This window comes from Nerophis ophidion, linkage group LG17, assembly GCF_033978795.1.
Source record: "Nerophis ophidion isolate RoL-2023_Sa linkage group LG17, RoL_Noph_v1.0, whole genome shotgun sequence".
In the NCBI taxonomy this organism is placed as follows: domain Eukaryota; kingdom Metazoa; phylum Chordata; class Actinopteri; order Syngnathiformes; family Syngnathidae; genus Nerophis; species Nerophis ophidion.
Genome location: NC_084627.1, coordinates 14,196,340 through 14,223,905, shown reverse-complemented (window position 1 = coordinate 14,223,905; position 27,566 = coordinate 14,196,340). Strand labels below are relative to the sequence as shown.

Below are 27,566 nucleotides of genomic sequence, written 5' to 3'. Positions count from 1 at the left end.
ACAGTAAGCTACAAACATCTAACGAATATAGCTTACCGCTACGCTGCAAAGACACGACACGGCACGACAAGACAGGAGCGACAATACAGAAGCGACAATAGATAACAGTAATCCAGCACTCGACTGGAGGACAGAACAGGTTCAAATAGGATCGGGCTGATTGACACCAGGTGTGGCCAGGTGCCAATCAGCCGCAGCTGAGGGGAAACAGCGCTCAGGGAGAAAGACAGGAAATGACCAAAATAAAAGTGCTGACAGGAAACAGAGACATACACAGAGGAAAAACTCAAACAAAACCAAACTGTCAGGGACGAACCTGACAGATGGATCTCTATTACAATCCCCAAAGAGGGCACTTTAAATTGATTACTTCTATGTGTAGATATCTTTATTTATAATTGAATCACTTTTTTAATTTTTCAAAAAGTTTTTAGTTAATTTTATATATTTTTTCCAAATACAGTATTTCCTTGAATTGCCGCAGGGCATATAGTATGCGCCTGCCTTGAATTACTGCCGGGTCAAACTCGCTTCCCAAAATAATTGGCGCATGCTTAGTATTACCGCCTGGTCAAACTCGTGACGTCACGAGTGACATTTCCCCTTTCATCATTTTCAAAATGGAGGAGGCTGATTTCAATACTGGTCATTTGAAATCGCATAAAGGTAAGAAGATTAAAAGCTATTCAGTAGGATTTAAAGGGGAACATTATCACCAGACCTATGTAAGCGTCAATATATACCTTGATGTTGCAGAAAAAAGACCATATCATTTTTTTAACCGATTTTCGAACTCTAAATGGGTGAATTTTGGCGAATTAAACGCATTTCTGTTTATCGCTCTCGGAGCGATGACGTCAGAACGTGACATCACCTAGGTAATAATGCCGCCCTTTTTCATTTTCTCAAACACGTTACAAACACCGCGTCTCAGCTCTGTTATTTTCGATATTTTTCGACTATTTTCCGGAACCTTGGAGACATCATGCCTCGTCGGTGTGTTGTCGGAGGGTGTAACAACACCAACAGGGAGGGATTCAAGTTGCACCACTGGCTCGAAATTGCGAAAGTGGCAAGAAATCTGCCGCCAGACCTCCATTGAATGTGCCGGAGTGTCTGCACATTTTACCGCCGATGCTAAGGCAGACATGGCACAGAGATGTATGGATAACCTGCAGATGCATTTGCAACGATAAAGTCAACTAAATCACAAAGGTGAGTTTTGTTGATGTTGTTGACTTATGTGCTAATCAGACATATTTGGTCGCAGCATGACTGCCAGCTAATCGATGCTAACATGCTATTTAGGCTAGCTGTATTTACATTTGAAACTATATTTACATCCAGCGTTTCCCTCCACCCACATTTAATGCCAAACAAACACTTACCAATCGGTGGATTTAAGTTGATCCAGTGTCACTAGATGCGAAACTTCCGATCGTTGGTCTGCACATTTTACCAGCGATGCTAGGGCAAACATGGCCGAATAGCATCAATAGCTATTTGCTTAATAGCTTCAGTTTCTTATTCAATTTCGTTTTCGCTATCTGCCTCCATACTCCAACCATCCGTTTCAATACATGCGTAATCTGTTGAATCGCTTAAGCCGCTGGAATCCGAGCTAATGTAGTTATATCTTGCTGTGCTGTTCGCCATTGTTTGTTTGTATTGGCAGCACTGTATGACGTCACAGGAAAATGGACAGTGGCTTCGAAGATAGCGAAAATAAGGCACTTTAAAGCTTTATTTAGGGATATTCCGGGACGGGTAAAATTTAGAAAAAAACTTGAAAAAATAAAATAAGCCACTGGGAAATGATTTTTATTGGTTTAACCCTTTTGAGATTGTGAAAATGTTCCCCTTTAAGGTCCAAGCTTACATCACACTCAAATTTTTACTGCATGCCTTTGGTAAATGCCGGAGTGAGAAGAGGTTTGAAAATAGTTAGCGCATGCTTACTTTTACCGCATGCCTTTGGTAAGCGCAGGAGTGAGAAGAGGTTTTAAATGAATTAGCGCCCCGTAGTTCAATAATGACCACTACAAATGAGCAATATTTTGCACTGTTATACAATTTAATAAATCAGAAACTGATGACATGGTGCTGTATTTTACTTCATCTTTTTTTTTTTCAACCAAAAATGCTTTGTTCTGATTAGGGGGTACTTGAAATAAAACAAATATTCACAGGGGGTACATCACGGAAAAAATGTTGACAACCACTGTACTAGAGGGCATGAGGTGTTTAAACGTTAAGATACCAACGTGTTCATCTCATAACGAACGTAAACATTACCGATTGAGTCTCAGGCAGAAGTTGAGAGAAAGTGCGCATGTAAAAGCAGCAAATAGTTTTTGAAGTTATGTTTACAGTCACTTTAAACGGCGTTAACCTTTGACTTGATCTGACGAGGCGCATGCGTCTTGACGCCAGGACGGCATGGCACTGCTACTGCTTCGACGTTCAGGGAGCCAGCGGTCTGCCGTCGGCGTATCGAACGGTACGAGTTTGCAGGTGTTAGACACAGTTAACATTACCATATTTCTAAAAATATATTTTGGGAAAACGGCTTTGATGTTGAGGAAGGTCGAACGGAGGACATTACAGTACATGCAGCTACTTGTAGTACTACTAGCATGTGGCTGTTGTGCTTGTTAGCTTTAGCCATTCATCTACAATTATATATATTTTTAGCTCATACTTTAGTTCGTCAATGACATGTTATTTTTTTTATAGAATGTCTGTGTTTTGACACATCCTCCCCCAAACGCAGAACAATCGGAACTGTGTGTTTCATTCGCTGTTTTTATTTTTTAGCAGGCATGCACAACCTTTTGTTATTGACATTTGTGCAGTTCAAAGGCCTACTGAAATGAGATTTTCTTATTTAAACAGGGATAGCAGGTCCATTCTATGTGTCATACTTGATCGTTTCGCGATATTGCCATATTTTTGCTGAAAGGATTTAGTAGAGAACATGGACGATAAAGTTCGCAACTTTTGGTCGCTAATAATATAGCCTTGCCTGTACCGGAAGTAGCAGACGATGTGCGTGTGACGTCGCGGGTTGTGGAGCTTCCTACATCCTTACATTGTTTACAATCATGGCCACCAGCAGCGAGAGCGATTCGGACCGAGAAAGTGACAATTTCCCCATTAATTTGAGCGAGGATGAAAGATTTGTGGAGGAGAATAGTGAGAGTAAAGGACTAGAAGAAAAAATAAAAAAGACGAGGGCAGTGGGAGCGATTCAGATGTTATTAGACACATTTACTAGGATCATTCTGGAAAATCCCTTATCTGCTTATTGTGCTACTAGTGTTTTAGTGAGATTATAAAGTCATACCTGAAAGTCGGAGAGGTGTGGTGACCGCCAGTGTCTCAGAAGGAAGCCATGGAGGAGCCAAGAAAGTCGCAGCTGCCTCTGACAGCTGCAGGAGGAACGACACAAGCTCCTCTCATGTTTACGGTAAGAGCCGACTTGTTACCACAATTTTCTCACCGAAACCTGCCGGTTGACATGTGGTAGGGAACCATGTTCGCTTGACCGCTCTGTTCCATATTAAAGCTTCACAACAAACAAACACCGGCTGTGTTTGTGTTTCTACAGCCAGCTGCAATACAGCGCTTTCCACCAACATCCTTCTTCTTTGTAGTCTCCATTATTAATTGAACAAATTGCAAAAGATTCAGCAACACAGTTGTCCAGAATACTGTGTAATTATGCAATAAAAACAGACTACTTTTATCCGTGATCTGTGCTGGGAGAACATGTCCGCTACCACCAGTGACGTCACGCGCACGCGTCATCATTCCGCGACGTTTTCAACAGGATACCTCGCGGGAAATTTAAAATTGCAATTTAGAAAACTAAACCGGCCGTATTGGCATGTGTTGCAATGTTAAGATTTCATCATTGATGAATAAACCATCAGACTGGGTGGTCGGTAGTAGTGGGTTTCAGTAGGCCTTTAAAAGTGACTACAAAGCACATCCTTTAATTCAACAGCTTCTTTCAATTTGTTGTTAATGTTTTAAACCGTTAATTGATAATATTGCACATTTTTCTCCACAGTGCACAGTACATTTTCCACATTTTATGTTAAAGCATTATTCGAAAATGTAATAAATAATTTTTCCTCCTTTAAGGCTTACTGAAACCCACTACTACCGACCACGCAGCCTTATAGTTTATATATCAATGATGAAATCTTAACATTGCAACACATGCCAATACGGTCTTTTTAGTTTACTAAATTGCAATTTTAAATTTTGCGCCGAAATATCCAGCTGAAACGTCTCGGTATGATGACGCATGCGCGTAACGCCACGGATTGTTGAGGACATTTTGTTCCAGCATCGTTCCCATCTGTGTTGCTGAATCTTTTGCAATTTGTTCAATAGACAATGGAGACATCAAAGAAGAAAGCTGTAGGTGGAAAGCGGTCTATTTCGGCCGGCTTTAGCAACACAAACACAGCCAGTGTTTCATTGTTTACATTCCCGAAAGATGACATTCAAGCTTTACTATGGAACAGAGATGTCAAGCGAATACGGTTGGATTGGACCACACACACAAAGTACAGTGTATTATGCAGCGATCATTTCAAAAGAGGGTCCCTTGCGAAGGGCAGAGACCGGCATCGTCACCACCCGTCGACTGGTACTGAAGAAAGGTGCGGGGCCGACCTTCAGGTTGTACAGGTACGACCATATAATCTCACTAAAACACTAGTAACACAATAAGCAGATAAGAACTTTTCCAGAATTATCCTAGTAAATTTGTCTAATAATATCTGAATTCCTCCCACAGCCCTCGGCCATTTTTTAAATTTTATCTTTTTTCTAGTCCTTCACTCTCACTTACCTCATCCACGAATATTTCATCCTCGCTCAAATTAATGGGGAAATTGTCGCTTTCTCGGTCCGAATCGCTCTCGCTGCTGGTGGCCATGATTGTGAACAATGTTCAGATGTGAAAAGCTCCACAACCCGTGACGTCACGCGCACATCGTCTGCTACTTCCGGTACAGGCAAGACTTTTTTTTTAGCAACCAAAAGTTGCGAACTTTAACGTGGCAAAAGTGACGCTCTTTGCATACTTTACGGATGCACTGTAGGGCGATTACATTAAGATGGATGATTCCCTGTCTTCCTTCCATCATGTTAAAGGCCTACTGAAATTTTCCTATTTAAACAGGGATAGCAGGTCCATTCTATGTGTCAAACTTGATCATTTTGCGATATTGCCATATTTTTGCTGAAATGATTTAGTAGAGAACATTGACGATAAAGTTTGCAACTTTTGGTCGCTAATAAAAAAGCCTTGCCTTTACCGGAAGTAGCAGACGATGTGCGCATGACGTCACCGGTGTGAGGACTCCTCACATCCTCACATTGTTTATAATCATAGCCTCCAGCAGCAAGAGCTATTCGGACAGAGAAAGCGACAATTTTCCCATTAATTTGAGCGAGGATGAAAGATTTGTGGATGAGGAAAGTTACAGTGAGGCACTACAAAAAAAAAAGAAAAAGCGACGGCTCCGGGCAGTGGTTGCGTTTCAGATGTAATTAGACACAATTACTAGGATAATTCTGGAAAATCCCTTATCTGCTTATCGTGTTAATAGTATTTTAGTAAGATTATTAGATGAGTAGAGACATACCTGAAAGTCGGATGGCTGCGGTGAACGCCAGTGTCTCAGAGTGAAGCCGATGAGGAGCCAAGATCACAGCTGCCTTTTTGACAGCTACAGGAGAAGGTCCCATAATCTACTGAAGTCTCCGGTAAGAGCCGACAATTTTCCCATCCAAAAACTTGCTGTTTGACGTAGAGAAACATGTTCGCTTGACCGCTCTGAGTTAAAGCTTCACAACAAAAACAAAGAAACACCGGCTGTTTCTCGGTGCTAAAGGCAGCTGCAATCCACCGCTTTCCACCAACAGCTTTCTTATTTATAGTCTCCATTATCAATTGAACAAATTGCAAAAGATTCAGCAACACAGATGTCCAAATTACGGTGTAATTATGCGACGAAAAGAGACGACTTTTAGCTGTAAGTGGTGCTGGGCTAAAATGTCCCCTCCAACCAATAACGTCACAAACATATGCGTCATCATTCCGTGACGTTTTCAACAAGAAACTGCACGGGAAATTTAAAATTGCAATTTAGTAAACTAAAAAGGCCGTATTGGCATGTGTTGCAATGTTAATATTTCATCATTGATATATAAGCTATCAGACTGCGTGGTCAGTAGTAGGGGGTTTCAGTAGGCCTTTAAGCTTTTACAATGTCAAAGATCAAAAACCCACCTTTACATTAACGTACTTGCTTGTGGCGGTGCCAAGCTAGTCAACGATCAACGCTGAATGGACCAACTTTTTGAGGCCAAGATTCAGAGCGTGCCGAAATATATCCTGATTTCATTGTTGCCTTTTTTGTCTCTGCAGTGTGTGGCCTCCAGCTGATAAATAACAAGGGCAAGTTCCGAGGTTACAGTTATTACAATGAAGAACTATATCGCGGCCACATTCCCACAACTCCCATTCAGAAGGCCTTGCTGGCAGTTGGCTCAGGTGTCGCTGCCCTTCAAGACCCTTATCGACACGGTAGGGCCGCTACCATAGTTTTTCTACCAGTGTGGTGAGAACAGACTTAACAAAAGTGGGAAAAAAAGGGGGTGATTATCAGTCATTCTTAAACTTTCAGTTTCATACCTAGTCAGTCGGGTAAACAGGTGTTGGATGATAGATCTTACTAAATGGACTGTGTTTTTATATATATATAAATATATATATATATATATATATATATATATATATATATATATATATATATATATATATATATATATTAAGAATGACTGATAATCACCCCCTTTTTTCCCACTTTTGTTATATATATATATATATATATATATGTGTGTATAAATGCGTGTATATATACAGTATATATGTATATATATATATATATTTATATATATATGCATAGCGCTTTTACTATACCTGCATGATTTTCAAAGTACTTCACATTACATGTCACATTCATAAACTGATGGCGGAAGCTTCCAAGCAAGGCTGTCTGACCCATGCACACAACGGCCGTGACTACGATAGCGGAAACTGGATCGAACCCTTTAGTTGCTGTTATGACTGCTCTACTATCTGAGCCATGCCGCCCACGCTGTTAAAAAACATGCAAGGCTGTACCAAGTTTAATTTGATAATTTTAGGTTTCCTGTTCCGGTACATCAGTGTCAGTAGGAGTTGGGCAATCATATGATCGTGATAAATTTGAGGTGGATTACGGTTATTAGCTGAAGGCATAATTAACTCAATCAAACATGGCTGAAACATCAGTGACGATAGCCAATCAGAGTCGGCCCTTTCCCGCTCCACATCCGGTTGTAAGGTAGCGCAGAATTAAACAGAATGAGGAAACTTTGCGATAAATGTTCATTTGAGAGCAGTGAAATATCCGTGACCCTGAGTTATCTCTCGAAGATTAAATTAATGTTGGGGAAAAAGTTAGCTTTTTTTATGTATTTATTTTATTTAGATCAATATTGGTTGTGTGGCAATGCTTTGGTTTGTACAACAAATGTGCTGAATTAGCAGTTCCAATCTTAATTTGCAAGTCTGTATTGGTATTAAAGATGATGCACATTTGCAAATAGCAATGACCACAGCGTATGTAGCATCATCAATTCAAAATGGTAATGTTTAGTGCTGCAGCTATTGATTATTTTAGTTATCAAGTAATCTGTCCATTAGTTTGTGTGATTATTAATCAGACAAAGCCTAATTGCGTGTTTTAGATGAAATAAATATGTATTTTTTGTGCTTGCCATAACGTTCATTCTTTTTTATAATTAATCCGCATCAACATTGAAACTGCCCTTTAAACATTTGTGCATTTAAAAAAAAAAATAATAATAATTTGTTGTTTGCCGCTTCACAATCACGGCACCCACAAACCACCGTTCTTATTGCAGCAGCCATGCAGAAACTGTCTTCATATTTTTAATTTCCAGGCTTTATACATTTTTATTAGTGACACTAAAAAGATTTATCAGTGTATAAATGAAAACTTTTTTTCAAATCGAATTTTAATTGATTGATCATTCCTTTTTAAAATGTATATTATCCTTGACGGGACAATTTGTTTGTGGTCTTGCATTCCTGCACAAACACTCAGGGCGGTTGTTTTATTGCTGTCAAATTTATAATTTTAAAAATCAGATTATTCACACATTTTGAATTGTGATTAATCATGATTAATCACAGTAAATTGTGATAATAGATTAATAAAAAACTTTTAAAAAGACCCAAATATTTGATAGAAATGTAATTTTATTATCAGAATGTCATGCATATTTTATTATTTTTTAATTAAATATACAAAATTAATTTGCTCAAAACCTAAAAGTATTATCTAAAGTCCCACCAAGGTGTAGTTTGAAGCAAATTTTGTCACATATGGGTATTTAATCTGTGTTGATGCTGATTATTTCAGTAAATGTTTGTGATTAAATACATTAAATTTGACAGCCATAATTTATTATTGGTTCATTCAAAATGTTTAATATTTGTATACGTTCATCTTATTTATTTTCTTTATCTACCCAGTACATTAATGCAATTTTGGACTAGCCTCTTGTTACTTTAGTTTTTAGTACAGGTACTTTAAAACTGGTAGGGTAAAAAAAAGTTCCACAAAATGAAAGTATTAATTGAGAATTATATGATATGAAAAAATGCTTAGCTCTAGTTCTTTTTTCCCCACCTTCCCATTTTTTAGTGTCTGCAAGCAACGTGTAATGCTGTTTGAGGACAAACATACTCAAAACAACTTTGTTGGCAAAATAAATATCAAATGAGTAACTTTGCCTGAATGCTTTTCTGGAAGAGAAACTGATAGTGTGAAGTGGCTACTCGACACGAAAGTGAAGGTTTGGCACAGTTTAAATCAGGGGTTCCCACACTTCTTCTGCAGGCGTGCTACTTTTCAATTGACCAAGTCGGGGGGGATCTACCTCATTCATATATATATATATATATATGTATATGTGTATGTGTTTTTATTTATGAAACATGCCTTTTTGTTAACATATTAAAGGTTTTTAATGATAATGCAATAATGTTTAACACATATGGAGTTCTTTCTTTTATGAAGACAAGAATATAAGTTGGAGTATTACCGGATTCAGATGACTTGCATTGATTGGAATCCGACAGCAGTGCGGATAACGTCCGCATTTTTGAATGGAGGAGAACAAAAGTCCTCCTTTCTGTCCAATACCACATGAAAGTGGTTGGTTTTTGGCATCTTATTTGTCCAGCTTCCATACTCGTTTTTATACACTTTACAAGAAATCCATTAGCTCCGTAGCTTGCTAGCTTGTGCACGCCAGCTTTCTGAGACTCTTATTTTGTTAGCGCAGGCAAGAGGAAGCAGCGCTTTTATTGTGAAGATAGGAACTGTGCAGTCGGTCTTTAGAGTTTTGACAGCAGGTACGGTGCGAATGAGTTGAAATAAAAAGTGTTTCTCTCCTTCCTGTCTATCACTTTTTCTTAATAATGAGCTCGCAGCAGCCAGTGTCATCTCACAAGACCCTCAGGTGTCAATCAAGTGACGAAAGTGACGTCTCGGTGGAGATTGATGATCTCTAATTTTTAGGTCTATTTTTTAAATGCCTGGCTAGCGATCATCCAACACATCCTCCGCGATCTACCGGTAGCTTGCAATCGATGTAATGTGCACCCCTGGTTTAAATAAACGCCTGACATTCTCCGCAGTTGAGTAAAAAAATGATGTGATCCTAACTGAAATGAGTGGTTTGGATGTTTTGGTGAGAGAATAAAGAGTATTGATTTTGCCATGTAATAAAGTCCCAACACCCCTTTGCAGACATGGTGGCAGTGCTCGGCGAGACAACAGGACACTTTGCTTTGTTAAACCTCAGGGACCGGATGAGAAATGACCCGGAGGGACACGTGGTCCTCCGGTAAGCCGTCGTGCCCCAGAATGTCATCTCATCACAACGTGTCTCTGACTTGTGCTTGGTTGAACTCCCTCCAAGGGACAGGCCGAGAATCCGGCTGTCGACGCTGGACTTGAGAAAGATGGCCTCCTTACCTGAGGGAACCTTTGGCCGAGAATACCTCCGTTTTCTGGAAGACAACGTGAGCGATTTTTAGTGCAAACGAATGCTGCGGATTTTTTGAAGACGTCTCCAGCATCCCTTCCTTCCCCCCTCTCTCCTCAGCAAGTGACCCCTGACTCGAGGGCAGATGTGAAGTTTGTGGACAACGAGGAGCTAGCTTACGTCATGCAGAGATACAGAGAGGTCCACGACCTGCTGCACACCCTGCTGGGCATGCCCACCAACATGCTGGGTGAGATAAGACCCATTATTAATAGCAAAATATTCTAAATATGGCGGATAGGGGTTTGGCGAGTTAGCTAATCTTCTTGTCACTCACACATTCCTATGTCCTGTTAAAAAAAGAGACCTGGTTGCTGGAAATAATATTGGAAAGTGCTCAATCCAGTATTTGTCGTGTTCAGATTGCTCAATTTAAAGGCCTATTGAAAAGAGATTTTCTTATTTAAACGGGGATAGCAGGTCCATCCTATGTGTCATACTTGATCATTTCACATATTGCTATATTTTTGCTGAAAGGATTTAGTAGAGAACATCGACGATGACGTTCACAACTTTCGGTGCTGATAAAAAAGCCTTGCCTTTACCGGAAGTCGCAGATGATGACGTCACAAGTGTTAGGGCTCCTCACATCGTCACATTGTTTTTAATAGGAGCCTCCAACAAAAAGAGCTATTTGGACAGAGAAAACGACAATTTCCCTATTAATTTGAGCGAGGATGAAAGATTCGTGTTTGAGGATATTGATACCGAAGGACTAGGGTAAAAAAAAAATCAAGTTAAAAAAAAAAAGGTGATTGCATTGGGACAGATTCAGATGTTTTTAGACACATTTACTAGGATAATTCTTGGAAATCCCTTAACTTTCTATTGTGTTGCTAGTGTTTCAGTGAGTTTAATAGTACCTGATAGTCGGAGGGGTGTGTCCACGGGTGTCTTGAGGCCAGTGTCTGAGGGAAGTCAACGGCAGCTGTATGGACGGCGCAAGCTCAGTTGATCTCCGACTTTTTACCACAATTTTCTCACCGAAAACTGCTGGTTGACATTTGGTCAGGATCCATGTTAGCTTGACCGCTCTGATCCATAGTAAAGCTTCACCTCCGGGAATTTTAAACAAGGTGTTTGTGTGGCTAAAGGCTAAAGCTTCCCAACTCCATCTTTCTACTTTGACTTCTCCATTATTAATTGAATAAATTGCAAAAGATTCAGCAACACAAATGTCCAAAATACTTTCTAATTACGCGGTTTAAGCAGACGACTTTAAGCCGCGAGTGGTGCAGCGCTAATATTTCCTTACAGTCCGTGACGTCACGCGCATGCGTCATCATTCCGCGACGTTTTCAACAATAAACTGTAGTAAATTTAAAATTGCAATTTAGTAAACTAAACCGGCCGTGTTGGCATGTGTTGCAATCTTAATATTTCATCATTGATATGTAAACTATCAGACTGCGTGGTGGGGAGTAGTGGGTTTCAGTAGGCCTTTAAATGCACCCTTGATGTATTAAGGTGGTGTTTTCTCAGGTGAAGTGGCTGTAAAGTGGTTCGAAGCCGCTCAGACTGGGCTCCCCATGTGCGCCCTCGGAGCTCTGCTGGGCCCACTTCGACTAAACCCAAAGTAAGCTCAGTCACAGACAAAACCATTTATTTATTTGCACTACTTCCTGCTGTATCCTGGGGAATTAGGCTGGTTTATCACTGTTTCCCCTTTCCATCCTCTTCTAACATGTTTCTTTTTTGCGCGTCAAGTCGCCTGCAGCAGCTGGTCACTTCCTTGGGACCCTGGGCCGTGCAGAATGGCCGACGTGCCCGGTGTGTCCTCAGCGTCTTCTATGAGAGGCGATGGGAGCAGAGCGTGGAGGACCTGAGACAGGAGCTGAACATCGAGCCTCCTCCCACCCAGTAATCACGTAAATAATGACTAGCTCAGTGGCCTTGTGGTTAGTGTCCGCCCTGAGAATGGAAGGTCGTGTGTTCAAATGGTGGCCAAGTCATTCCAAAGACTATAAAATGGGACCCATTGCCTCCCTGCTTCGCACTAAGCATCAAGGGTTGGAATCGAGGGCTAAATCACCAAATGATTCCAGAATGCGACCACCACTGCTGCTCACTGCTCCCCTCACCTCCTGGGGGATGGGTCAAATGCAGAGGACAAATTTCACCACACCTAGTGTGTGTGTGATGAATCTTTGGGACTTTAACTTTAAATCCTAATGGAATCATGAGGTGGCAAGGACTAAAAATGGATGTTTTTGTTTTTTGCGTAGACTGAATATTCTCATTATGATCAGATGTATACTTTGTATATTTATTCAACTAAATGTTTTGTTATAAACCACATACTTTATAGCGTACTTGACATTTTTTCATAGAAAATATTTGTGAGGAATGGTACAAAATATTCACAATGGCAACACTGCCCCCCTGTGGCTCTATAAAAATCTAAACATCATCCTATTATTTGGCCCCTAGAGGGAGACAAACCAAGAGCTATTAACAGTATTTATACTTTGATTGGAGCTGAGATAGGCACCAGCGACCCCGAAGGGAATAAGCGGTAGAAATGGATGGATGGATACTAGTACTTGGAATAAGCAACTTTTTGTCCATAGTTGATCTAAATCAGTGGTTCTTAACCTTGTTGGCGGTACCGAACCCCACCTGTTTCATACACGCATTCACCGAACCCTTTAGTGAAAAATAAAATGTGTTGGTTTTTTTTCAAATTCAAGACAAAGTTGTAGGTTTTTGGTAACACTTTAGTATGGGGAACATATTCTAAGTAACAAAGACTTAGTTAAGAGTTATTTGGACACTAGGGGAACATATTCTAAGTGATAAAGACTTAATTTAGAGTTATTTGGTTAGGGTTATAATAAGGCCGTGCCGAATAAGGCATTAATAATGATTACTTAAGAGCCAATATGTTACTAATTTGTATGTTAATAAGCAACTATCCATTCATCCATCCATTTTCTACCGCTTATTCCCTTTTGGGGTGACGGGGGGCGCTGGCGCCTATCTCAGCTACAATCGGACGGAAGGCGGTATACACCCTGGACAAGTCGCCGCCTCATCACAGGGCCAACACAGACAGACAACATTCACACTAGGGCTGATTTAGTGTTGCCAATCAACCTATCCCCAGGTGCATGTCTTTGGAAGTGGGAGGAAGCCGGAGTACCCGGAGAGAACCCACGCATTCACGGGGGGAACATGCAAACTCCACACAGAAAGATCCTGAGCCTGGGATTGAACCCAGGACTGCAGGACCTTCGTGTTGTGAGGCAGACGCACTAACCCCTCTCCCACCGTGAAGCCCGTTAATAAGCAACTAATTAATGGTGAATATGTTCCCCATACTAAACTGTTACCATGTTTTTATTTTAATGGTGCACAAAATGAACCGTGCATGAACATCACCTTGTTCAAACAACAAACCAACACAGTGCATAAATTCACAATAAATTACGCACCTGCAAATCAGTCAGCTGATAGGGAGAAGTTTGTATTTACACGATGAGTCGGGTGTGTTTTGACCTCCGCCGAACCGCTGAGGGCGACTCACCGAACCCAGGTTAAGAACCACTGGTCTAAATCGACATCAGTGCTACACTATTTGAAGCCGCGTTTATTAATGACTGCAGCCGACATTATTCATTTACCAAACACAAAATTACTTGTACCATATTTTCAGTGTAAAAAGAAATTTAAAAAAAAGCTGTCAATGTGATTAACAGGGGATTTAAGTGAACAGCGTTAAATGCCCTTAATTCACTAAAGTGAAAATGTTAGTTGATGGTTTGTCAGTGTAGTATGGTGACGCTCTGGTCCGTCACAGCAACTGCTGGCAGCAAGGGGGCACTAAACGGACCCCTGACTGTGTACAAAACCGCACTTGACTCCGGCGAATAAAACAAGAGCGTTTGACTTGGCCAGTCCAGCAGGAGGCCCACCTTCCGCGGTCTGACCATGACCTCCAGCAGCACTTTATTCCCCTGGTGACAGAACGAGTACTCGCCGCCGAAGTGGCACAGCACCCACGACTGCTCGTTGTATCCGAGCCGGGCCTTGTCACAGGCACCTTTGCGCTCCATGCTGGCGTAGCAGACCCCTACCTTGAAGGCGGCGCTCTGACCTACATCCAGCACCCAGGTGTGGGTCCCGGAGGACATGGCGAGTGAGCCCAGAGCGTTGGGCCACGAGTCGAAGCGTGCCGGGTCGTAGGGCAGCGACCGGTTGAGTTTTTTGTGGACGAAGGTCAAATTGCGGTGGTCATCAGAGAGCGACAGGAGCGGGCTTACTGTGCGCTCGTCAAACTTGAAAGACGACGAGGCATAAGCTGCAGACAGGAAGTCACATCAGGGAGTATTCCACTGCAAAATGACGACAGCTAATAACTAACCACGTGGTCCCTGCAGCATGGCGGTGGCCCACAGTCCCCTCAGTAGCTTGCTTTCACCGCAGCCTGGTCTGAAGTTGAGCTGCTTTGTGTCGCACGGCTTACACACACCCTCAGCCGCCTCCATGCTGTAGGGATTAAAGGTGCAAAAACACTTTTAGTGTATGTTCACCTGTCCACCATCATCCAATACAAGATTTGCAGCATGTTCCCTACAGTGGTACTTATTGGTAGTGCTCCGATTAACTCTAACTATGGTCTTTTATAGTCTGGGCAGGGGGTTGGGCTCCCATACCAGACTAAGCACACTTGATGCCTACATGCACTAAAAGTTGAATGTTTAACTAAAGCCAATGAAATACAATTTAGACTTTTTAAAGATGGGTTTAACGCAGGCATGGGCAATTATTTTGACTAAAGAGCATAATTTAGAGAAAAAAATGTCTGGGGGCCCGTTTATCTATTTTTAGGAAAATTAATACAAAACCTCACAATAAAGTCTGATTGAATGCTTAAAATGTTATGACAGACCGCCTTAAAAAGGGAATGGAATTTTAATTTTTTTCTACGAACGATAAAACCTTAAATATTGAGAACATATGAATGTCACACCCCCTCTCAATCGACACATTTTACAATCAAGCCAAATGCAACAAACTCAGCGAAATATGAACGTGAAGGGTAAAAAAACATCCACAATCTGATATATGTGATATATCACTAAGCTTTAGAACTTTCTTGTAGAAATATCCTTCCACGTTTGTCCCTGACACCTTCATTTCAGGCTGGCCGCTCTGGAAAGGCTCCCCATCCACACTGCTTGGTGCCTCGTCTGACCTACTGTGACATAGATTACCATAGTAACTAGTAGGGTTGTACGGTATACGGGTGTTAGTATAGTACCGCGATACTAATGAATCATTTTTGGTACCATACCGCCTCTGAAAAGTACCGGTCTGCCACAACCTAAGATTTTTGGTTAAATTAAAGCCAATAATGCAATTTTTTCTAGTCCCCTTTATTTAGAAAAGTATCAAAAGTACCGAAAAGTATCAAAATAATATTGGTATAAGGACAACACTAGTCACGAAAATATGCAAAAGCACAGATTCCAACCATTGAAATATGTTGTATAGTTCAAGACTTATGGTAATTAGAAAACATCACTGCACATCATAATGGCAGCTACACTTTCCATCTTAAAGATCTAAAGAAAATATTTGGGAATGTCCGGTGGGCCAGATTGAAAAGCTTAATCAATTAATTTGCCCAGGTCTGGTTTAATGTATATAGATAAACCCACCTTTCATGCCTAATAATGCCAACAAACTTAGAATTTGGAAAGTTAGTTTCAATGTCATTTAATACAGTGACACTCAATGCCTCTAGCATTTCATCCCTGGCTTCATGATGGCAATAAACTGTGTTCCGCCTTAAGAATGGCAATATGTGGGGTGAGTGGGCGAGTTAGGAGAGGGAGCATTGACATGTTCAGGAGTGTTAATAGCATGATGGAAGTCCGCTTGGCTTTGTGGAAAACACAAAGATCGACTGCCTTGTCATTCCGACCAAAGAGCAGAACTGTAGGGACCCACTGCAGGGTAAAGTGGAGGAGGTTACCCCCGACAGTATATGGGCCCTGGAGGGAACGTTTCCCCCGCGCTCCTCGACCACGGTCTGGGAGCCGACAAGCAGGAAAGATGTAACATGATGTTTCTTGGTGCCTGGTGAGGCTGGATCGTAAAAATCGTAAAGATGTTCTTTTTATTAGCCTGTTTCGTGGCGTGTAAAACATCTTTCCATCGTCATAAGTGAGCCATTTGCTGGCTCCTGAAGCCACTTTTCATTGAAGCTTCGCTTCTTGGCTTTATTGCTCGCCATGACGAAAACAATAACACACAACAGTACTATAGCAGTATTTGTGATCGATAAAACTTTCAGCGAATCTAAGAAATTTTACCGTTAAGTGCATTACTTTGAAGTTGACCAATAATTAATCATTAATAATTTGACCCGGCAAATGTAAACAAAACAAAACGGCGGAGAGCAAGCAAGCAAACCGGGCAGTAAAAAGAATATATATATATATATCAGCATCTGGGAGACGCTCGGACTTCCGCAAATTTGCGTCCTTTCTGATTTCAATGCGTAAAAAGACACAAAAAGTGCATTAACGCCAACACTGTTACTACTCACATGAGTGGTTCTCAAACATTATCCATCAGGTACCACCTCTCCAAGTCCCACAATATTGACCAAAATTAAAATACAATACCGCACTAGGCTTACGTTTTCATTAAAAACAAGGCAGAGGTTTTATGTAAAAAATATTTGACATTTTTGACCACCGGCCCTGTGATGAAGTGGCGACTTGCCCAGAGTGTACCCCGCCTTCCGCCCGATCGTAGCTGAGATGTGCACCAGCGCCCCCGCCACCCCAAAGGGAATAAGCAGTAGAAAATGGATGGATTTTTGACCACCGTAACATTGCACACAGTTTGAACAGTAACACTGTTTGAATATAGGAAAATAAAACACTATCTTAATCAAGTGATTCTTAGGCGTACAACAAGATGGAGCCCGTCACAGACTTATATAGCATGAAATCTACTTCATTGTGCTTGGGACCCCGTTTCAAGTGTGCAACTTTGACGCCCCTTCCTCCAGTCTAGCATGTGTGTTGTACAAAAGCAATTAACCTCCGGGTCAAAAAAAAACAACTTTGGAATTTTTTTGTTTGTTTTTTTTTTAAATCAACTCTAGGAGATAAATGTAGCTGCATTTAAAGCATAATTGGCATTCAGCTTCCAGCCGTTTTATTTACCTTTTCATGCGCATTCAAATGTTGCTACTCATCTGTTGGTGTGAAGTCAGCGTCGTCTGCACTAACAAAACCGGTAAGTTCACTGTGTATATTTACCTCCGGTAAATAAAACGTATCTGATATTACAGTAAATTGATTGGAATCAAATTACGAGCTGGATGTCACGGTTGCGCTTCAGACGTCACAAAGCACGCGTTAAAGGCCTACTGAAACCCACTACTACCGACCACACAGTCTGATAGTTTATATATCAATGATGAAATATTAACATTGCAACACATGCCAATACGGCCGGTTTAGTTTACTAAATTGCAATTTTAAATATGGCGCGGAAGTATCATGCTAAAATGTCCCGGTATGATGACGCGTGCACGTGACGTCACGCATTGTAGAGGACATCTTGTTCCAGCACAGTTCCCAGCTCTAAGACGTCTGTTTCCATCGCATAATTCCACAGTATTCTGGGCATCTGTGTTGCTATATCTTTTGCAATTTTTTGAATGAATAATGGAGACGTCAAAGAAGAAAGCTGTAGGTGGGAAGCGGTGTATTGCGGCCGCCTTTAGCAACACAAACACAGCCGGTGTCACTGTTTACATTCCCGAAAGATGACGGTGAAGCTTTACTATGGAACAGAGATGTCAAGCGAACACGGTTGGATTGGACCACACACACAAAGTACAGTGTATTATGCAGCGATCCTTTCGAAAGAACGTGTTTCGAAGAGGGTACCTTGCGAAGGGCAGAGATGGGCATCGCCACCACCCGCCGACTGGTGTTGCAGAAAGGTGCGGGGCCGACCTTCAGATTGTACAGGTACGACCATATAATCTCACTAAAACACTAGTAACACAATAAGCAGATAAGGGATTTTCCAGAAAAACCCAAGTAAATGTGCCTAATAACATCGGAATCGCTCCCACTGTATAGTTTTTTGTTTTTTTTTCTAGTCCTTCACTCTCACTTTCCTCATCCACGAATCTTTCATCCTCGCTCAAATTAATGGGGAAATCATCGCTCTCTCGGTCCGAATCGCTCTCGCTGCTGGTGGCCATGATTGTAAACAATGTTCAGATGTGAGGAGCTCCACAACTCGTGACGTCACGCGCATATTGTCTGCTACTTCCGGTACAGGCAATGCTTTTTTATCAGCACCAAAAGTTGCAAACTTTGTCGATGTTCTCTACTAAATCCTTTGAGCAAAAATATGGCAATATCGTGAAATGATCAAGTATGACACATAGAATGGACCTGCTATCCCCGTTTAAATAAGAAAATCTCATTTCAGTAGGCCTTGAAAATTATTATTTTTTTTGCCGCAGTTGCATTTACTGGGTCACTGTAACATGGGTAAGTAAAATGGATACTTTGATCAGCACCAACATATGAGTGACATCTGCAAGCCATTCTTGTTAATGCATCAAAGACCATGTAGGTGTACCTAATGTTGTGACCCTGAGCGTAAACAAAGAGGTCACGTTACCTTTCAGTAAGCTCCTGGATGCTCATCTACAAGAGAAACACGGCATTTATTAATCTAATCCTGCACATGCTCCAAGTCTTTGCCTCACCACTAGCTGTGGGTCCGCATAGTGCGTCAGAGTGTGCACCACGAGTGAGCGTGTATGCGCCAGACTGTCCAGCGCCTGGCTCCAGTGAGCCCGCTGGGTAAGGAGGCACTGCTCCACTCGCTCCTCCTCCCGCTGCACCTCCTCCAGGAGCCGCTGCTCCTCCTCCTCCAGGGCCTCTCGGGCTGCGTTGACCTGGGCCACAACCTGCTCTCTTGCCGTGCTCGCCGCCACCTGGGTGGAGACGGAAGAATTTCAATTTGTTATTATATACTTATTCGCGGGTACAATCACAAAGTAGAAGGTGTAACCAAAACCTGCTTTATTTCTTTATACTACAAAAAACATTTTTTACTACATTTCTATGTAATTTATCCCAAATCTGTTTTTCTTTAATTATTTTAATATGTATGTTTTAATGAGTGTTTATATATATTAACTGGCCACTTCTGTCAGCTCAAATATCCCAATTCAAAAGTATTAATTTACAAAGACAACGATGCACAAAAAACGAATATGAGCAGCACAAACATTTTGAGTGTCTGTAACAATAACATTTTTACAAGATCAAATTGGACACATTTGAGTAATTCCTGGTATTCTACTGGGATTTAATATGGAAAATATTATACTGCATAATTTTTGACATTCTTTTTTTCATAGTCAAATTAACAGTTACAGTCGTGGTCAAAAGTTTTCATGCACTTGTGAAGGACATTATCATGGCTGTCTTGAGTTTCCAATCATTTCTAAAATTCTTATTTTTTTGTGACAGAGTGATTGGAGCACATACTTGTTGGTCACAAAAAACATTTATGAAGTTTGGGTCTTTTATGAGTTTTTATTATGGGGCTACTGAAAATGTGACTGTTGGGTCAAAAGTATACATACAGCAATGTTATTATTTGGTTACATGTCCCTTGGCAAATTTCACCGCAATAAGGCACTTTTAGTAGCCATCCAAAAGCTTCTGACAAGCTCCTGGTTGAATTTTTGACCACTCCTCTTCACACAATTGGTGCAGTTCAGCTAAATTTGTTGGTTTTCTGACATGGACTTGTTTCTTCAGCATTGTCCACACATTTAAGTAAGGACTTTGGGAAGGCAATTCTAAAACTTTAAAGACCTACTGAAACCCACTACTACCCACCATGCAGTCTGATAGTTTATATATCAATGATGAAATATTAACATTGCAAAAAATGCCAATACGGCCTTTTTAGTTTACTAAATTGCAATTTTAAATTTCCCAGGACTTTTTTCTTGAAAACATCGCGTAATGATGACGTGTGCGCGTGTCGTCACGGGCTGTTATGAATATGAGCGCTGCGCACACACACAGCTAAAAGTCGTCTGCTTTAACGGCATAATTACACAGTATTTTGGACATCTGCGTTGCTGAATCTTTTGCAATTTGTTCAATTAATATTGGAGAAGTCAAAGTAGAAAGACGGAGTTGGGAAGCTTTAGCCTTTAGCCACACAAACACACGGTGATTCCTTGTTTAAAATTCACGGAGGTGAAACTTTAGTATGGATCACAGCGGACATGGATCCCGACCGAATGTCAACCGGCAGGTTTCGGTGAGAAAATTGTGGTTAAAAAGTCGCTTCTTACCGGATATCAGCTGAGCGTGTGCCTCCTGTACAGCTGCCGTCTACTCCCCCGAGACACTGCGCGTCAACACCCGGCTGTGGACGTACACTTCCGACTATCAGGTACTGTTAAACTCTCTAAAACACTAGCAACACAATAGAATGATACAGGATTTCCCAAATTTATCATAGTAAATGTCTCTAAAAACATATGAATCCGTCTCAATGCAACGCGATTGCAATCGTGTTTTTTTTTTCTAGTCCGTCGCTATCAATATCCTCAAACACGAATCTTTCATCCTCCCTCAAATTAATGGGGAAATTGTCGTTTTCTCAGTCCGAATAGCTGTTTTTGTTGGAGGCTCCCATTAAAATCAATGAATATATGAAGGAGCCATCAACATGCGACGTCATCGTCTGCGACTTCCGGTAGAGGCAGGGCTTTTCTCCAGTTGCGAACTTTATGGTGGATGTTGTCTACTAAATCCTTTCAGCAAAAATATGGCAATATCGCAAAATGATCAAGTATGACACATAGAATAGACCTGCTATCCTCGTTTGAATAAGAAAATCTCATTTCAGTAGGCCTTTAATTCTAGCCTGATTTAGCCTTTCCTTTACCACTTTGTATTTGTGTTTGGAGTCATTGTCCTGTTGGAACGCCTAACTGCGCCCAAGACCCGACCTGAAGAATTTGGAGGTAATCCTCCTTTTTCATTGTCCCATTTACTCGCTGTAAAGCACTAGTTCCATTAGAAGCAAAACAGGCCCAGAGCATAATACTATCACCACCAGGCTTGACGGTAGGCATGGTGTTCCTGGGATTAAAGGCCTCACCTTTTCTCGTCCAAACATATTGCTGGGTATTGTGGCCAAACAGCTCAATTTTTGTTTCATATGACATCACATGGACAAAGATAAGACCTGGGGGAAAGTTATGTGGTCAGATGAAACAAAAATTGGCCACAATACCCAGCAATATGTTTGGAAGGATAAAAGGTAAGGCCTTTAATCCCAGGAACACTAATCCTACGGTCAAACATGGTGGTGGTAGTATTATGCTGTATGTATACTTTTGATCGGGCAGATTTGGTCAGATTCTCAGTAGACCAATAATGAATTCATAAAAGAACCAAACTTCATGAATGTTTTTTGTGACCAACAAGTATGTGCTCCAATTACTCTATCACAAAAAATAAGAGTTGTACACAATTATTGGAAATTCAAGACAGCCATGACATTATGTTCTTTACAAGTGTATGTAAACTTTTGACAACGACTGTATATACACTATATTGCCAAAAGTATTTGGCCACCCATCCAAATGATCAGAGTCAGGTCTTAATCACTTGGCCTGGCCACAGGTGTATAAAATCAAGCACTGAGGCATGAAGACTGTTTCTACAAACAATTGTGAAAGAATGGGCCGATTTCCAGTGTGGAACTGTCATAGGATGCCACCTGTGCAACAAATCCAGTCGTGAAATTTCCTCGGGCTTAAATATTCCAAAGTCGGCTTTATTATAAGAAATTAGAAGAGTTTGGGAACAGCAGAAACCTAATCCCGCGGCCACTAAACCGGAACCCCTCAACGCCTTGACTGCGCCTAGAAATTCTGTCCATAAAAGTTATGAACAGAATCGGTGACAAAGGGCAGCCTTGGCGGAGTCCAACCCTCACTGGAAACGTGTCCGACTTACTGCCGGCAATGCGGACCAAGCTCTGACACTGATCGTACAGGGAGCGGACCGCCATAATAAGACAGTCCGATACCCCATACTCTCTGAGCACTCCCCACAAGACTTCCCGAGGGACACGGTCGAATGCCTTCTCCAAGCACACAAAGCACATGTAGACTGGTTGGGCAAACTCCCATGCACCCTCAAGAACTCTGCCGAGAGTATAGAGCTGGTCCACAGTTCCACGACCAGGACGAAAACCACGCTGTTCCTCCTGAATCTGAGGTTTGACTATCCGGCATAGCCTCCTCTCCTGTACACCTGAATAAACCTTACCGGGAAGGCTGAGGTGTGATCCCACAATAGTTGGAACACACCCTCCGGTCCCCCTTCTTAAAGAGAGGGACCACCACCCCGGTCTGCCAATCCAGAAACAAGACCGCCTTTTTTCAGTGTCAAAAAGCGATTACTTGATTTAAGAAACGCTCAGATTTTTAATATCCCAACACAGGAACCAAAAGTTGCAACCTAAAGACAATCAATCAAGCGTACTGTTGTATCCTGCGTAGAGATTGCTACTGAATTCGATACTGCACCGATACGATACGGCTGCGACTTTTGTTGGTTCTACCAGGTATAGATTCACATGAAATCAAACGGTGCCATACTTTCATACCTTTGTTGCTTGGAATGGTGAGTACCGGTATCGATTCCCAGGTAGCAGGAATCAGTTCCATGAATTCGTACCGTATCGATTCAAATGTGAAAGGTACCTATCCCTAATCCCCACCCGGGTCCTTACTCGTTTTTGTGTGAAAATGACACACATTACCCAAACACCGAGTGTCGCCAACCTGAAGTTTTTGCTCCTTGCTGGGAAGCGTCTTCTCCATGAATCGTTCCATCCACCGCGCCTGAACCTGCATTTTCTCACACGCGTCCACCAGCTGATTCTGATTGGTGGGGGGGAGAATAGAAGAATAACAACCTGAGAACCAGCTGGAATTGTAACAAAAAAATCCTGTCTTGGAGATGAATCTAGTCCCCACAATATGTTACGCCCCTTAAGAGGCATTATGATGTTGAGTTGGTATGCAATCAGATGTGTAAACAAACAATGGCTGCTTGTCATGTGTTGATATCTGCACAGTAATAGTTTGCTAATACTTGTGCAGATAATAATAATGAAACAAGCTGTAAGTCCTTAAAATGTCATCAGGTATCCTTGCTTATTTACTTTTACTTACACAAATACGTACTTCATTTGTGTAATCATTTCAAACCACAAGTGCGTAGTCAGAGATATACTAAATCTCCAAATCGTATTTTGACAAGTTTAACATCTTTCCATACATACTTAGAAGTATATATGTACAAGTATTCTTTTTGTAAACGAGTAGAGCCTATTCAGTGGTGCACACGATCATGTTGCACTTAAAAATACTTAGATTACTGCAGAAACTAAACTTTACCCAAGTATGTGTGATTATACATACTTGCAAGTATCGGTATATTCTGTATGGCTAGCTGTACTAGTAGTACTAATATACTAGCTGTATATTGACAAGTTTAATATTATCTAATCTATACCTAGTCTTGATACTTACAGTATTAGCTTATCTATGCCTAAGTATGTTTGGTTACTTACAAATAAATTTGGATAGTATACTGTACATATTGTTAAACAGTAAAGTACTGAATCACTTTTTATTCAAAGAATTTTACTGTGTATTTAGAAGTATATTACCTACATATAACTAAATATGTTGGGTGACTTATTTACAAGTATATTTTTCTAGTTTTCTTAATTTATACTTTACCTATACTTGAGTATGTTTGGTTACTTGAATACATACAGACTACTTGTTTTATGCTATATATACACATATATATATATATATATATATATATATATATATATATATATATATATATATATACATATATATATATATATACATATATATGTATATATATATGTATATATATATGTATATATATGTATATATATATGTATATATGTGTGTATATATATACACATATATACATATATATATACATATATATACATATATATATATATACATATATATGTATATATATATGTATGTATATATGTGTATATATATATATATATATAAAGTAGAATTGGCAAGTATACACACAGTATATTTGACCAGTATTCCCACTTTAAACTACACCTGCACCATAGGTATTGTTACTTACACGCTTATTTAGAAGTATATTCGGCTAGTATACGTACATTAAAGTCTACCTAAGTATTTTTACTTACATACTGATAGTACAAGTACAGTATATTTGACTAGAACACTTTTAAACTGTACATGTAGGGTTACTTACATACTTAAAATATATATTTTTTGGAGTGTACTTTATACTGAAACCTACAGCATACCTAAGTATGTTTGATGACTTACATATTGACCGAACAAGTACAGTATATTAGACTAGTATATACACGTGCATTAACGTATGGTTACTTACATACCTAGCTGATTAGGTATTGTTACTTACACGCTTATTTACAAGTATTTTCGGCTAGTATACTTACATTATATTCTACCTAGGTATTTTTGGTTACTTACATTCTGATAGTACAAGTACAGTATATTTGACTAGAATATTTATAAACTGTACATGTATGGCTACTTGCATACTTAAAAGAATTTTGCGCTAGTGTACTTACTTTATACTGAAACCTACAGCATACCTAAGTATGTTTGGTGACTTACATATTGACCGAACAAGTACAGTATATTAGACTAGTATATACACTTGCATTAACGTACGGTTACTTATATACCTAACTACATGTTTACTTGGCTATACTTGATACTATACCTATATCTGAGTATGTTTGGTGACTTACATACTAGCTGTACAAGAAGTATATTTGACTAGTATACTTACTTTAAACTACACGTCCACCATTTGCATGGTTCCTTACATACTTACCTACATGTACGCTTGGTTAATTTATACAATATTGATACCTAAGTGTGTTTACTTACATATATAAGTAGAATTGGCAAGTATACACACAGTATATTTGACGAGTATTACTACTTAAAACTACACCTGTACCATAGGTATTGTTACTTACACACTTATTTACAAGTATTTTCGGCTAGTATACTTACATTATATTCTACCTAGGTATTTTTGGTTACTTATATACTGATAGTACAAGTACAGTATATTTGAGTAGTATACTTTTAAAGTGTACATGTATGGTTACTTACATACTTACAGGAATTTGGGGCTAGTGTACTAACTTTGTACTGAAACCTTCAGCATACCTAAGTATGTTTGGTGACTTACATATTGACTGAACAATACATTATATTAGACTAGTATATACACCTGCATTAACGTATGGTTACTTACATACCTAATTAAATTTATACTTAGCTATACTTTAGTGTTTTTCAACCACTGTGCCGTGGCACACTTGTGTGCCGTGAGATACAGTCTGGTGTGCCGTAGGAAATGATCTAATTTCACCTATTTGGGTTAAAAATATGTTTTGCAAAGCAGTAATTATAGTCTGCAAATGATGTGTTGTTGTTGAGTGTCGGTGCTGTCTAAAGCTCGGCAGAGTAACCGTGTAATACTCTTCCATATCAGTAGGTGGCAGCCGGTAGCTAATTGCTTTGTAGATGTCGGAAACAGCGGAAGGCAGTGTGAAGGTAAAAAGGTGTATGATTCTTAAACCAAAAATAAACACAAGGTGAGTGCCCCTAAGAAAAGGCATTGAAGCTTAGGGAAGGCTATTCAGAACGAAACTAAAACTGAACTGGCTACAAAGTAAACAAAAACAGAATGCTGGACGACAGCAAAGACTTACAGTGGAGCAAAGACAATTACATCCGAACATGACATGACAATCGACAATGTCCCCACAAAGAAGGATAAAAACAACTGAAATATTCTTGATTGCTAAAACAAAGTAGATGCGGGAAATATCGCTCAAAGGAAAATACCAAAAAAAGAGAAAAAGCCCCTCAAAAATAAGAATGCAAGATAAGAAGCAAAACACTACACACAGGAAAAGAGCAAAAAAGTGAAAATAAGTCAGGGTGTGATGTGACAGGTGGTGACAGTACACCTACTTTGAGACAAGAGCTATAGTCAGGCATGCTTGCTTATGCTTTAAAGCAGTGGTTCCCAAAGCGGGCGGTACCGCCCCCAGGGGCGGTGGAAAGATCTGGGGGGGCAGTGAGGAAGAAGGGGGCGGTAGGGGGGCGGCAGTCCGAAGTCGAAGTCAGAAGTTCGAACGTTTGTTTGACGATTTGTACACAACACGTGCAGCAGGACGAGTCACTGGGGAGCCAAGGGGCCGCCAGCCTGCAAAAGTTTGGGAACCATTGCTTTAAAGTCATATCCAACAATTGCGACAATGACTGTTTACTGTCAACTGAGTTTCGTCTTTCAATGATTTCTGCTGGTGGCGTGCCTCCGCAGTTTTTCAACGCAAAAAATGTGCCTTGGCTCAAAAAAAGTTGAATAACAGTGCTATACTTGATACTATACCTAATTCTGAGTATGTTTGGTTGCTCACATAATTACTCTATATGTACATTGTATTTGACTAGTACACTTTATTTAAACAATACTATACGGCTAAACGGGTAGTTATGGACATATTTATAAACATGTCCATAACTAACCTAACCTATAGGCTATAGTATCCTAGTGTATAATATTCAGGGATTTAGCGGATTGAATTGAGATACTTACAGTATATGAGTATGATTGGTTTAAGTACACTTACAGCAGGTAGGCCACTATAGTACATAGTGCACTTGCTGCACTGGAGAAGGTGACATTTAAGCACACTTAAGTGTGTAAAGAAGAGTTCCATACCCGGACTGCGGTGACTCTGGCGGCCAGAGGGGTCACTGAGTGTCCACGACAAGGTCCTACAATCGCGCAATGGGAGCAAATCAACTTTAACTCGGTGCCACAGAACCAGTCCAGCTCGGAATCGTGCTCCACACACGTCTCGCACTCCCCGGAAAAGATCCCGGACTCGGTATCGGAAAAAGCGGGGGTGGTGGCGGGAGTCAGGGCGGCTCCAGGTGCTTTTGTCCCCTCGCAGCTTGCCCGCTGTCCTACCGTGTTGTCCCGCTCCGCCTGGCCGCTGCTCAGGGCGGAGAAGATGGGCTGCTCGACGCCCTTGAAGACTGCTTCCCCGCCGTCGTCCGGTGTTTTAAAGTCGCATTTCGTCCTCTCCTCCGCCATGGCACCTGTGAAAGAAGCAGGTGCACCCAAAGCGAGCTAGAGCGCTGAGCCGCGCATGCGCTGTAC

General features: G+C 40.7%; 2 protein-coding genes across 3 annotated transcripts in view; one reads left to right on the top strand and one right to left on the bottom strand.

The window, feature by feature from the left end:
- coq4 (coenzyme Q4 homolog (S. cerevisiae)) overlaps positions 1-12,521 on the top strand; it is a 15,911-nt gene extending 3,390 nt beyond the window's left edge. The window contains exons 2-9 of the mRNA XM_061877275.1: positions 2,434-2,500; positions 3,331-3,469; positions 6,452-6,610; positions 9,912-10,008; positions 10,084-10,186; positions 10,270-10,399; positions 11,692-11,785; positions 11,917-12,521. Coding sequence (XP_061733259.1) covers positions 2,434-2,500; positions 3,331-3,469; positions 6,452-6,610; positions 9,912-10,008; positions 10,084-10,186; positions 10,270-10,399; positions 11,692-11,785; positions 11,917-12,073 — 946 coding nt within the window. The 3' untranslated portion in view covers positions 12,074-12,521. The remainder of the gene's footprint in view (positions 1-2,433; positions 2,501-3,330; positions 3,470-6,451; positions 6,611-9,911; positions 10,009-10,083; positions 10,187-10,269; positions 10,400-11,691; positions 11,786-11,916) is intronic.
- bspry (B-box and SPRY domain containing) lies at positions 11,796-27,566 on the bottom strand. 2 transcript variants are annotated; one of them, XM_061876350.1, is made up of 6 exons: positions 27,123-27,566; positions 23,090-23,188; positions 18,965-19,195; positions 18,877-18,902; positions 14,573-14,697; positions 11,796-14,509 (listed from the first exon to the last, which is right to left on the bottom strand). In XM_061876350.1, exons 1-6 carry the CDS (start codon positions 27,498-27,500, stop codon positions 13,974-13,976), a joined length of 1,395 nt encoding a protein of 464 aa, XP_061732334.1. In that variant the 5' UTR covers positions 27,501-27,566; the 3' UTR covers positions 11,796-13,973. The 2 variants fall into 2 exon arrangements, with proteins under 2 accessions (XP_061732334.1, XP_061732335.1); XM_061876351.1 differs by having other exon boundaries at positions 27,375-27,565.